The sequence below is a fragment of the Amphiprion ocellaris genome, chromosome 18 (assembly GCF_022539595.1).
Source record: "Amphiprion ocellaris isolate individual 3 ecotype Okinawa chromosome 18, ASM2253959v1, whole genome shotgun sequence".
Classification (NCBI taxonomy): domain Eukaryota; kingdom Metazoa; phylum Chordata; class Actinopteri; family Pomacentridae; genus Amphiprion; species Amphiprion ocellaris.
In genome coordinates, this window is record NC_072783.1 from 3,128,455 (window position 1) to 3,142,954 (window position 14,500).

Here is a 14,500-nt window from a genome sequence, read left to right on the forward strand (position 1 = left end):
GCTGCTTTCTATAGATCAAAGTTTAAAGCATAAAGTTTCATAAAGCAAGCAGCAGGCCAATTATCCTGGACCCAACAGGACCCAAGCATCCCTCCTAAATGCTTTTTCTGCCTATGTGCTTACTATTATTTCTATAATTAATACTCTTTTTTATTGTAAATACCAGAAATTTTTGCACCATATTTCTTCAACCAGCACAATTTGCACATTAATTGCATGTTCTTTTGTATACTAGTTTTCTTATTTTTCTTAAATGTACCGTGTATGAACTACTGGATTCCTTGAATTTCTCCAAGGAGGAGAATAAAGTATCCATCCATCCATCCATCCATCCATCTCCATCCATCCATCCATCCATCCATCCATCCATCCAACCAACCAACCAACCAACCAACCAACCACACACATGCATTCACTTATTGCAATCTGTAAGCAGATATTGTACATATTCATAGACTATTTCAAGTTCAGACATCAGCTGCTTTCCCTAGATCAAGTTTAAAGCATGCTTCATAATGAATCTCTCTTAATGCAGGAAAGTAAGCAGCAGCAGCAGCAGCAGCCTTAAAACTCTGTTAATGGTTGAGCATCGACAGCATCACTTGTGGCATCAAAGCTCTTGTTCTACGCAACAGACAGTAGAAAATGAACCCAAAGTGTTTTTTAGGTGAAAGGTCCCTTAAATACCCAGCTGCCTGTGGTGTTTGGATTATACAACTGTGAGACGCACAAGGGGTTCTGGTGCGTGGTAAAAATAACAAATTCCCACACGGGAAAGCTTTTCTACAACACAGTAGATCAGTAAAACTTTAAATGGACTTTACAGGTTATGAGAAATTGTTTTTGCAACCAAACATTGTTTTATTTGCAGCTTTGGGTACAGTTGAGTGTCTTAAACATTTGATGGTCACATTAGGTTCAGCTTTCAATTGAGTTTTTTATTATTTATAATCTCTCAAATAAAAATTCTACGTGACTGTTACAAGTTAACTTACGGAGTCCCTCAAGGCTCTGTCCTCGGTCCCTTTTCTGTTACTTTTTGGTTGTCACTTTTCATTTTCATACAGATGATTATCAGATCAATTTTTAATTTGACTCCAACACAACTGGGCAAAAATACAATCCTGTCTTACAGATGTCAACTAGAATTACTGCACTGTGGTTGTACGCCTCTGCCAACCAATCAAGACGCAATTTACGTCCATGTCAATCCAGACTTGGTGTTTTCCATTTTGAATATAAAACGTCATCACAAAGGTGGTCTAATAATTTTTTACATGACTGTATCTTACGGCCTTTTCAAGCAACAATTTTGGCTGTTTCATATTAAAAAAGCTTTTTGTATAGAGATGTATGAGACAAATTATCTGAAACTGGACATATAATCTAATTCAACAACAGTTACACCTTTTAAATATCTTTATAAACTTTTCACACACTCAGGTAATGCAGATGTTTACTGATAAGTTTCTTCTAATTTATGTCTTTAGAAACAATTTGACATAAGGTAAGAAGTTATTAATGTACTTGGGGTTATTAGTGTTGTTTCTGCACCAGCTGGGAAGGTTTTTATTAAAGAATCAAACAGGTGATTTAAACCATGTTTGTGCTGCACATTCCAAAGAAGTCGCTTAATATCACAGATGACAAGTTCCTCCTCTTTCCCTGCATTTAAACCATCTGTCTGCATTCTTTATCTCGGCTGCAGCTTTGGTTTACTGAATCCCGTCGTTTCACTCCCACTTTTCCTTCACATACTCTTCCTCATGTCAACATTTGTCTTTATTTCCTTCATGTCTTCATTCCTTCTCCGTCTTGTGCCTCTCAGTGTTTGACTTAAGACTGAGCAGCTTCCAAGAACCCAGGAGAAAAGATTCCTCAGTAAAACGGAGACCACCAATCTTGAATCACTGCTACATAAATAAACCTGGTGAGAAAACTGGATTTTATCTTTCAACAAGTTTCACAGTTTTCACAGCGATGAGTAATTATTCACAGTCAGCGAGAGAGCTGCTGAGATCTGTAATACATAACAGTCACTAAAAGTACATCAACAGTGTTTTTTCCTCACAAATAGTCTCCAGATTGAGTACATTTGAAAATACGCGCGTCATTTTTGAGCTTCTGGAAAACCAAAAAAGCTGAAAAGTAATAATAAAGCAACAAGTTTCTGTCATGTGTCACTAATTTGATCCATTTACCAATTACTGTCCTCCTTTGCAAGCACTCAGTTCTTTACACAACCAACAAATAAGAGGCAATATTTATTTGGTATCATGTTAGTTATATTTAAGTTCATTTAAGTCTAAGATTCGCTCACTTTTAGTGCTGTTTTTGGTGTCTACAACTCCTGGAGGATACATCTGGTTCTTTAGTTGCTCCACTTTGTTCACCAGCTAGTTTCTAACTGCGTCTGTTTGATCCGGTATCGTACAACTGTTTTTTAGAGCTTTTTCACCTGCAATTTTTGCACCTTTTTTGTTCAATACAAGTAATTTTGCACCTTATTTCTATCACCAGCACAAGTTGAACATTAACTGCACAATCTTTTGTACATTAGGTTCCTTATTGTTCTTAAATGTAGCATGTGTGAGCTACTTGATATGTTGAATTTCCCCAAGGGGGTAAATAAAGTAACCATCCATCCATCCATCCATCCATCATCCAACCAACCGACCAACCAACCAACCAACCAACCACTAACCAACCAAGCAACCAACCACTTAACCAACCAATCAACCACGCAACCAGCCAACCACCCACCCATCCGGCTGTCCGTCCGTCCGTCTGTCCGTCCGTCCGTCCGTCCATCCATCCATCCATCCAACCAAGCATCCAACCAACTACTTAACCAACCAACCAACCAACCAACCAACCAATCAACCACTTAACCAACCAACCAACCAACCAATCAACCACCTATCCATCCATCCATCCATCCGTCCATCCATCCAATCAATCAACCAACCAACCAACCAACCAACAAACCAACTTATGAACCAACTGTTCTTAAGAAACAAGAGTTTTCTAATATTCTTTTTCCATGTAGCTAAATACATTCAAATTCAAACATAACATAGGAAAATCAATAATTTAGAATAATTAAGAGACAGAAAAACAGTCTTTCAAACTCATATTACATATCAAAGAAGCGTGCGTGTGTGTGTGTGTGTGTGTGTGTGTGTGTGTGTGTGTGTGTGTGTGTGTGTGTGTGTGTTTTGTACCAGTTTTGCACAGGACAGACATGCTGGTTGTAGAGGGACATCGCATATCTGTAGAAATAAAGAAAAAAAAACAGATTATTTGGTTACAAATCTGAACAGTCAGGATGATTTAAAGATTTTAATACAGTTTGGACATAATCTGTGATTTATCAGCTGTGTGTTTGTCAAGACTTAAATCAGTTCCTGTGCAGCAGAAGTTCTGTTTCACCCACTGAAATGTAGTATTTGAAAGCAGAATCAACACCAGTCCAGGCTCCAACATATTTCTTCACTAACAAAACACACATGAAATACCGCCGAGTCGTTTTCACACACTGAGGCGGTTCGTCTTCATCACACGTGCTCAGAGGCTGGATTTTAACTTCCACAGTGAAGCCACTGGTGCTTTTTAAATCCCTTAAACCTGTCAGCGAACCAATGAGCGACTCCACAAACACACAGCTGAGCAGCAACACTGAGATAATTCAATAGACACACAAATGAAGCTCATGTTCAGAGGCAGCAGCAGCAGATGTTGGCTGGTCAGATATCTCACAAACAACCAAATGGATTTCCATGAGGTTTAATGCAGATATTCATGTTCCCCAGAGGATGAACCCTTCTGATGTTGGCGATGTTTAATCTGGTGCCAGCATAAGGTTTAAGGCACGAAGGTTCAATAGTTGACATTTTGCACAAACAATCATGTCCCACACATAACTTTAGTCACATTAGTTGATGTTTTTCTCACTTGACATTTTGAACTAAATATGTAAGAGTAGATTTATGTAACACCGTTTGTAAAAGAAGACATTTTTACAAAAAAATGTCATAAATTAAGAGTATTTTCATTTCTCCAGGCATCACTACACCTGATTCTTGTTTTAACTGTGACCAAATGTAAATATTTTGTTATGTCAGGCTTAAATAGATCATGAATATCAAAATCATGTTTTAAAAAAAAGCACTAAAAAAACACAAGGATCGAGGAACTGAGGAAACGCAGTCCTATATAACACATGCAATGAGGAAACTCCAAATAAAATAAAATAAAATAAAACATCTATTATTAACACTGAGATAGAAGTTAAAAGTAAATAAAACTGAATAAAAAATTAGAAAAATGAAGTAATAAACTACATTAAATATACTAACATGTAAATATCAAAAAATAAAGAAATATATATTACTAACACTGAAATAGATGTCAAAAATTTAAAAAAATGAATAAAACATTATAAAAAATAAATAAGCTACAATAAATATACCAACTTGTAAATATAATAAAATAAAATATGTATCATTTACACTGAGACAGAAGTTAAAAATTTTAAAAAAGAATTTAAAAATTATTTTAAAAATGACGTAATAAATTACATTAAATATACTAACATGTAAAAATCCAAAAAATAAAATATCTATTATTAACACTGAGATATAAGTCAAAATGAAAAAAACGGAATAAAAAATTTGAAAAATGAAGTAATAAACTACATTAAATATACTAACATGTAAACATGAATAAATAAAACAAAATAAATTGTCTATTATTAACACTGAGATAGAAGTCAAAAATTAAAAAAATAGAATTAAAAAATTCTAAAAAATTAAGTAACAAACTACATGAAGTATACTAACGTAAATATCAGTAAATAAAATCAGTTATAATAATAATAATAATAATAATAATAATAATAATAATAATAATAATAATAATAATAATAATAATAATAATAATGATAATAAATAAAAAAGATCTATTAAATCAATCAAAAGCCTGACTAAAAGGTAAGCCTTGAGTTTGCTTTTTTTTTTTTTTAAATCAAAAATAAGCTCAAGATTAAGGATTGTATGGATTAAAAGAGTCTCCAGTGTTGCAATAAACTCTCAGGTCTTTCCAAAACAACAAAAAAGACAAATGATACCACAGATAAGACACACAACACTGAGCAGAACAAGCTGCTGATAGACGTTACTGTACACAAAGTGAAAAACAAGACTATTGATCACGGATAAGACTCAGGTCAGAAGAACAAATCTATTTTTACTTCAACAAACAATAGCAGTGAGATAGAAAGACGGAACATTGAGTTTTGAGCTACTGTTTCACCATTTGATGGACTGATCATATCTACCGTCTCTTCGCAGGTCAGAAAAAACAACAAAATTAAAGACAGCGTGGGCAATAATCTTTTAAACTAACTCTTAGCAACATAATCCAACATGTTAAACTATTCCTTCATGGTGCAATGACCTTAACTGACCTAGAATATGAAAATAATTGTGAATTTTCCCAGTGAGGGATCAGTAAAGTTGATCTTATCTTAAACCGAACATGTGATTCAGCGACTGACCCCTAAATCTCTCTGCTCTGTGGAAACACTGCCTGCAGTTCAACTGAAAAGTTTGAATTTTCATCACAAGATGGTTGGTCGCAGTAGAATCAATGATGACTGCTCAGCTATACTAAGGATCACAAAATCTTTAGTTTTTTACAGCTTAGAGCAAACGGTTTATGAGTGATAACAGGTGATTTTGATTCAATATAATAATAATCAATCATCATCATCATCATCATCTATTTATATAGCACCCTTAAGAACAGTGTTCACAAACTGTTTTGACAGTTAAAACAGACAATCAAGCAAGATATAGGAGACAAGTCAGAGCAGTCAATTAAAATAAATAGCAAAAATGACAATAAATTAAATGAATAATCAGCTAGATTAGCAATCATAACAACAAAGGAACTAGGCAGCTTAAAAATTCCATCCATCAACCCAAGTAACCATCTATCCAACCAACCAACCAACAAACCAACCAACCAACCAACCAACCATTAAAAAACAAAAAAAGCCACAGAATTTTAAAAAAATAGAAAGACGACATCACACCAAAGAACCAGGCAGCTAAAAGTAAAATTTAAAAAAAGAGAGAACATCTAAAGTAAACAGGGAATAATGCAGAATAAAACACTAAAACTAAATAAAGCAAAAAGCAAACTTCACATAAAAGCTAAAGTCTGTAAAAGTGGGTTTTCAGAAGTGATTCAAAAGAAGTTACTGACTCTGCAAGTCTCATCTCCTCAGGTCGTATATGACTCTATATATATATATATATATATATATATATATATATATATATATATATATATATAGAGAGAGAGAGAGAGAGAGAGAGAGAGAGAGAGAGAGAGAATATATATGTAATATTACCAATATGACAATTGTTTGCTGAGATTTGTCTGTTTTGTTTGGTGATAAGACTGCACACACAATGCATTCATGTTCAGTCAGAAAGTTGAAAATCTGATGTTTAAGTGCAGAACTTATTGTGTTTTTACAGGATTTGTTTAGTGCAGATGATTTATTTTGAGGGAATGTATGAATTAGACATCAAACAAGGTACATTTACAGACAGGAAGTTGAAAATCTGATGACTCTTTCTGTGTTTTTTAGAAGTCCGGGCTCTGATAAATGGTGCAATTTTGCTGTTTATTTGAAGACAAAATGCTGGTTTAAGCTGTTTAAAAAGTGACAGGTTGTCTGTTGATTTGTGGCTAGATGGTGAAATCATGCAGAAGATGCTCTTGAGGAGCTAAGAGATGACACAAATCTAGTGTAAACACAGTTCCACAAACACTGCAGAGTTTCTGTTTGATAGAAATAATTCATTCAGCTCTGGTTAAAATGTAAAACATCTCCTCATTCTTTCCCACTAAACCTCCTCACAGCTGGTGGAAGCTGCAGTTTCTGGGTCCAGCAGCTCTTCAGGATTTAAAGGCATCAACAGACAGAAAATCGGGGATTTCAGCCTCATCTCTGACGACTTTAGAGACCCAACGTGAAACTTCTCGTCCACTAAACAAAAGGTGTGAAAGCTGTAAATCAGATCACATCGAGGAGAGAAAGGAGGTGAAGAAAGCCTCTGTTTCTGCATCCTGAGTCTGCAGAAGGTGTTAATCAGGGAAGAAGTGACGAGCTTCACGACCGCCGCAGAGCCAATGTTTAACCACAGATTTGTAGTTGGTTTCTCAAACAATAACTAGAAAATGTGACGGTGAGCAACCAGGCGAGACGTAAACTCACTCATTCCTGACATGCAGCTCAACGGGTTTGCAGATCTGAGGCGTTTCCTCAGCTAAGACTCCTCAGTGTTTATAAAGAATGTGACAAGGACTAGAAACTCTGAACTGAAGCTGTGCAACATCAGTTACCATGGCGATCTAGCATTTTAACACAGGGCCGCCTTTGAGTCAACGCAAACGCTGGACATCAGGGCCAACATACGCTCACTAACCTATTGATCACATGTACTTTCAGGAACAACAGCCATAAAACTGTAAAACAGAAGAACATGACAGAGAAAACAGCAGCTCTTGTCTAATTCTGTCAGAATGAAGCAGCAAATGCTCAGTTAACCCTCGTGTCGTCCTGTGGGTCAAAATTAACCCGTTTTAAAGTTTGAAAATGTGGGAAAAACAATATATTTTCACAGTGAAACTTCTGATGTCCACATTTTCAACATTTTTGGGAAATTTTTGAACATTTTTTGGTGGAAAAAAAAGAAATGTTAAAAATGTTTCTGAAGAACATTCACTAAAAAATCAACCAAAATCCAGTAAATTTTTTTGTGAATGTTCTTAAAGAAAATATTAGAAGTTTTACTGATATATATGGAATCACTTTAGATATTTTTATGATTTTTTAGAAGATTTTTACTCATTTTTTGAGAATATTTACAAGAATTTTCTTGCCAAATTTGGGGGATTGTTTTAAAATAAAACTTTTAAGGGAAATTTTTAAGGAATTATTGGAATTTTCTTCCTGAAGGTTTTGCAAATTTTCAGAAATTTGGGGAATTTTTTTGCTGAATTTTGGGATTTTTTTCAGACAAGGAAACAATATTTTTTTGTGCCCATAAATGAGGAGAATAGGAGGGTTAAAACCACTTTACATCCTAAACATCATTCATTATATCTGTAACCTTTTCTGCATCTTCTTATGTCATTTTAACATGCACACAAAATGAAAAATAAAATAATAAAATAGAATAAAATGGAAATAAGGCAGAAACTGAATCAGAAAATTAAAAAAAAATTAAGAAAGTGGAATAAAATGTAGAATAAAATGCAAAAAATATTATAAAATTAAAATAAATTAACAATAACGTCATATTATCTGAAAAAAATATAAAAAAATGAAACAAAAAGAAATTGAAAGACAAATGTATGTGGTTAAAATAAAATAACATAATAACTCAGGACAAAATAAACAAAAAATGTATATTTGAATAAATTTAACAATAACATTGCATTTAAAAATTAGATTAAATCTAAAAAATTGACACAAATAAAAACATTCTAAAAATAAATAAAAACAATAAATATTAAATGAAAGAACTGAATGATAAAAGAATATTAAATAAATAAAATGAAATTAAAATAAAATAAACAAGCACATCCAGACACATTCTGTCACTCTTGTATATATTGTTGATTTTTCTATTATATATTTCATATTATATTTTTTTAATCTTATTTCACTAATTTAATTTAATTTTTATTTTACTTTACCTCAGCTTTATCCCCTAATATTCTGTGTTGTCTTATTGTTCACCCCTTTATTGAATATCCATGCTGCCAGAACAACTTTATTTTAATAAAACCATCTAAGTCTGAGTCTTAAAAGCAGCTCTTACTGTATGCAGATGTTCCAGCTGTGAGTTCAGATGACTGAGAGAAAACAAAAAGGAAGGAAGGTGGAGGATAAACGTAGCGACGCCAGGATCAGATCAGGGAGGAATTTCAACAATGACTGCGGCACAGTTGGTGAATAAACAGCGAGCTGTTGGTGTTGGCCTTAAAAAGAGGAAACTTTCTACATGTGAGGACTTTGAACAGTCAGCTGAGTTGAACGCTGAAGACTCTCATGAACATGACCAAAGATTCTCATGAACACGACTAAAGACTCTCATGAACACGACTAATGGCTCTAAAGCTGCTTGTTGGTCCTTAAATTTCATTTTTTACTGATTCTGAGCCACACAGTTGAGAAATGTACATTATTTTAGCCAAACTATACACAGTTTTATCCACTTCAGGTGCTTTTACAACATCTAGGGTCAACTATTTTAATGCACTTTTGTCTGACAGCAACAACAAAAACTAACATTTGGTCCAAAATGAACCTGCAAGAGTCATTTAGAGACCTCAGGAGTTTAATTATATAATACCTGTCCTCATGTGTTTGCATTAATCTCCAACACAAGCAAGAACTGATTTCCATTTTCCTAATGCTGGTTCATTAATTGTTTCTCAATTTAACTAAAAAAATCTGCTTTCCTGAACAATATCCACTTTTTGCACAATCAGGAACAATTTGCATTAGTTTCCCCATTTATTTTCAGGTTACATGATTTCCATTTTTATATGACTAACTTTAATTATGTTTCTGTTTAATTGTATTTTATTATAGCAATTTTTTTTTTAGAATTTATCAGTCATAATATAAACAGACAAAAATATACACAATGGTTATAAAATAAAATGAAATGAAAGTAAATTAAAACAACTATAATATTAAATCAAATTAAAAATAAAATAAAAATAATATTAAATTACTTCAAAAATTTTATAAATAACACAGAAACTGAAGCAGAAAATGCACAAAATAAAAAATCGGCAAATACAATAGAATAAAATGTAAAAGATTTATTACAATTTTAGAAATAAGACAGAAAATGAAGCAGAAAATGCACAAAATAAAAATAAAATAATGAAATTTAAAAAATTATAAATTTTAGAAAAAAGAAACTGAACCATAAAATGCACAAAATAAAATAAAATAAAATAATAAAATCGAATAAATGCAAAAATTACATAAAACTAAAATAAACTAACAACAATATCATATTACATGAAAAAAATAATTAAAAAATCTAATAAAAATAAACTGAAACAAAAATAAAAGAACAAAATAAAAATTAGTTAGTATAAAATAAACAAAAAAATAATATGTTTGAACACATTTAATAATATTATTACATTTAAAAATTCTATTAAACCTATATATATATATATATATATATATATATATATATATATATATATATATATATATATATAAAATGAACACAATAAATATTAAATGAAAAAAATATTGAATGAAAAAGAATATTAAATGAAATAATGGAAGGAGGTTTGTAGTTAGAAAAAAAGGATTTTGAAAGATGCACATTTACTTTAAAAAAAATAAATTACATGGGGAACCTTTTTCCTGAACAACAAAAACACTAAGTTGTCAATCAATTTTTCAGATTCAAAACATTTAAATAACTGCTTCGTTTACACACAACAAGTTCCTATAAATGCTGACATTGGGTGTATTTAAGAATAAAAGTGGGAGAAACTCACACGACCCATATTCCTGTGATGGTGAAGACGGGCAGACTGACAGGAAGAATCAGCCACAGGGACATGATGCTTCAGTACGGAGCTGCAGAGACACAAAAACACCAAGTTACACTTTAAAAAAACCTATAAATGAACTCAACACGAGCAAAATCAACTGTTAGGATGATCAAATAACTGTTCAAGCTGGTTATAAAAGTTTAAAAATGCCAAAAACCTTCTTGTTTCAGCTCCTTAAATGTGAAGATTTGTTGTTTTTCTAATGAAAGTTCAATATCTTTGAGGTTTGGGGGGTTTTGAGTGATTAAATGGTTAACTAACTTAATCAGTTAAGGAACGAGATCAATACTCTCACAAAGGGCTGCATCAGACGACAGAACATTTGCCAATAATTTACTGATCGATCACCAGACTCAGGTGTGTTTTATTTCTAACGAAGGAGACACATGTTCATATAAGAACATTTTCTGAAGCTGCTTCTGAACTTTTTTTACTTGGTAAAATCAGCAGAGTTCTCCTTTCAGATGCTCCTCGTGTTCAGATTAACATGTGAGGGGCTAAAAGGAGTTCTGTTGCCCCTCCTTCCTGCCCCTCTGCAGCTTTTCTACATTAGGATGTAATTTTTCTAAACTGATGCAATTAGGAATGGACACAGTTTGAGTGACTGGAGGATAAAACAGAGCTAGAAAAAAGTAAATGAATAAATAAAATATAAATAAATAAAATAAATAACTGTAATATAAATAAAAACAGCATATCCAAAAACTTTATAAAGTAAACAAACAACCCATAAATAATTATATGGAGCTGAAAATTGCTGTTTGTTCCATAAAAAATTATAAAATTAAGTCAGCAAATAAAGAAAAAAAGCAGAAAAATGCAATAAAATACAAATATGAATAATGATAGGGTAGCCCAAAAAAATGTGTATATTTCACTAAATAATCCAATTGGAAATTATGGTGCTGCCACCCTTTAAACTCCATAAATAGAAATAAATGAATAAATAAAAATGGTTAAAAATACAATAAATAAAAATAACATCATTTTAAACTTCTGTCTATTCCACAGAAAGAATAATAAAAATCATGGAAAATACAGTGCTGCCATCCTAATCAAGCATTTATTGTTAAATAAATAAATAACCACAGCCTTTTAAGTTCTGTATATTCCACACACAAAAATCCAACCAAATATGGGAAATTCCAGCACAACATGTAGATGAAATGCAAACAATAGTGTTAAAAATAAATAGAAATAATATAATAATATAATATAAATAAAAACAGTATATCCACAAACTTCCTAAAATAACAAAACTAAAGTAAACAAACAACCCATGATATGGAGCAAAACACCTCCACATGTTCCATAAAAATTACACAAAATCAGAAAAATAAAGAAAAACGCAAATAAATGAAACGAATAAATGAAAATGATGGTGCTGCCATCTTGATCAAGTGCAATTCAAAATGTGTGCAAAAATGACTCCAAATATGTTCATAATGACTCAAAATGACAGAAAATCATTCAAAATGTCTGGAAAACTATTTAAAAAAAAGACTCAAAAGTGTCCAAAGTGAAATAAGTTCTGTCCAAATGGATTTGAGAACGATGCAAAAATTTTTCCAGAATGACAGAATGATCACCTTAATAACCTAAAATCTGTCTGAAACGGCCCAAATTTTGTCCAACATGACTCAAAATCTGCACAAAATCACAGATATTGTCTAAAATGTCTTGAAAAATCACTCAAAAGTGTCATAAATGAAATAAGAGCTGTCCAAAATGATTTGAAAATCTAAATCTTTTGTACATGGCACAGAGAAGTCATGCAGTATTGGAAATACTGGTGCTGCCATCTTGATCAAGTGCAAGAAATAGTATTTAAAAACTGAAATATTGTCAAAAATAAACAATAACTTGGCTTAAACTTTAGTATATTGCACAGAAAAATCATGACATATAGGAATACAAGGCTACCATCCTATTTAAACACAAGAAATACTTTTTAAAAAAGTAAAACAGGAAAAACAAGTTTAAAACGTAAATAACAGCATGAATATAACGCAAATCCGCACCAAAAATAAAGTAAAATCCTCCTTGAGCGCTTCTCATTTGCAATAATAAACACTTTTGTTCTCTGCTTTCTGTCTTTACATTAAAACTAATGTCACTTCTTCACATAAAACCTAATTTTTTCCTCTGATTCTGTACCGGAGAAGCGGGACTTCTACGCTCCACAGAACTTTTACGCGCAGCCTCGGTGCGTAAAGCGACGCGTCTGAACTCACCTCGTTGTTTCAGAGAAAAAGCTTCATCTCAGCGCCTCCAGACTGCACGGAAAGTGGCATAAGTCCGAGCTGTTGCTTCTAGTTTCATCGTCCACATGTGAGAGAGTCGCTTTAAGGAGTTTTTTTTCATTCATCCTCCGTCCACAGCCTCGTGTGTTGTGATCAGAGGAGGAGAGAACAGCTGAAGGCACAAACTTTAACTCCTCCCAGGAAAACTCACATTTTTCCCCCAGCTCTGCTCTATAAACTCTCTTCATCCACTAAACTGTCATAAAATCGGTCATTTTAGCCATTTTTGAGTTTCTAAAGTGAGCGTTTCTGTGCGTAAAGTGGACGTTGTTGATCATTTTGTCTCCGTCTACTTCCCGGAAACTGATTTCACAACCGAATTGCGTGTAAATTACGCATCAGTCGGTGGTACTCCGGTCTGGAATCTGAGATACTGGAGTTCCAGGGTTTTTTTTCTCCTTAAAGAGCTCAACATGTTTTCCGAGAAAGCAGCGATGCTGCATTCAGGTACCAACTAAAAGCTCGGGATTCCCAGTTGTCTGTCGTGGATGGAAATGATGTGTGATTTTCTGCAGCAAAGAAAAAATAATTACTGTGTTTAAAATGTCCACAGAGGAAAATATTACAAAAGATTATTTTTATTTTTATTCACTTACTTATTTGGTCATTTATGTATTTAATTTTTCCTGTCGTGATGCGTTTGTGAATGAAACACAAGAGAATAGATAAGATAAGATAAGATAAAGTTCTTTATTTCTCCCCACTCCAGGGGAAATTTACATTGTTACAGCAGTTTTATTTACAATATATACAAGGGTGGCAAAATTTTTAACAGAAAAAATAAAAATAAAAATAAATGATGGGAAATGTGGTTTGTACGGTAAAATAAAAGTTAAATTAGCAATAAATGTAAGTTTTTAACATTTGTTATTACTTTTACTTGCATGGAGTATTTCTACATTGCGTTTTTCCTACAGTTAAGTCAAGGATCTGAATATTTTTCCATTAATGTTGTGTCACATCCTGAGAAAAATGCCAAAATATCTCTGAAAAAAAAGCATCAAAACATCTAAACTTTCAATACTTGGCATTAGAACTACAACAGAAGGTTTCTTTGCCTGACAAGCTGTGAAACGCTGCTGACTTTAAAACCAAAGCACTTGATTTTTAGGGAAACATTTGAAGGTAACACAACATTAAGGAGTCTATCTGAGAGGCATAAACTGGATTTTAAAGTTTAAATGCATCCACTTTTTACTATATATCTAACTTGGAATGGTTTAATCTGAAATAAAATGCTTTATACTTTACTGTTGTATTTAACTAATAAAGGTTTAAGGCCCAGTTTTCATTTTTATCTCTTGTTGTTGCTGCACTTTTCTATGATTTTCAGCAATAAAATCAATGTAAAAATAGTTCATAATGAGTAAATGTTGTAGAAGTACAGACATTACTCTGCACCTGTGAGGCTTATATTATTATATCTCAGAATTAAATGTTTATTATGAATAAATACATGAATCTGGCAGGTTGTGTTATGAATATCTGGGGCAAAAAGAAGAAAAAGGAAGTTGATTTCACCC

General features: G+C 32.6%; 1 protein-coding gene across 1 annotated transcript in view; it reads right to left on the reverse strand.

Annotated features, from left to right (window-relative positions):
- The window catches only part of LOC111581336 (transmembrane protein 150A-like), a 37,914-nt gene extending 24,586 nt beyond the window's left edge, over positions 1-13,328 (reverse strand). The window contains exons 1-3 of the mRNA XM_023289480.3: positions 12,909-13,328; positions 10,618-10,699; positions 3,225-3,272 (exon numbers count right to left, since the gene is read on the reverse strand). Coding sequence (XP_023145248.1) covers positions 3,225-3,272; positions 10,618-10,682 — 113 coding nt within the window. The 5' untranslated portion in view covers positions 10,683-10,699; positions 12,909-13,328. The remainder of the gene's footprint in view (positions 1-3,224; positions 3,273-10,617; positions 10,700-12,908) is intronic.
- Between the last annotated feature and the right edge of the window lie 1,172 nt (positions 13,329-14,500).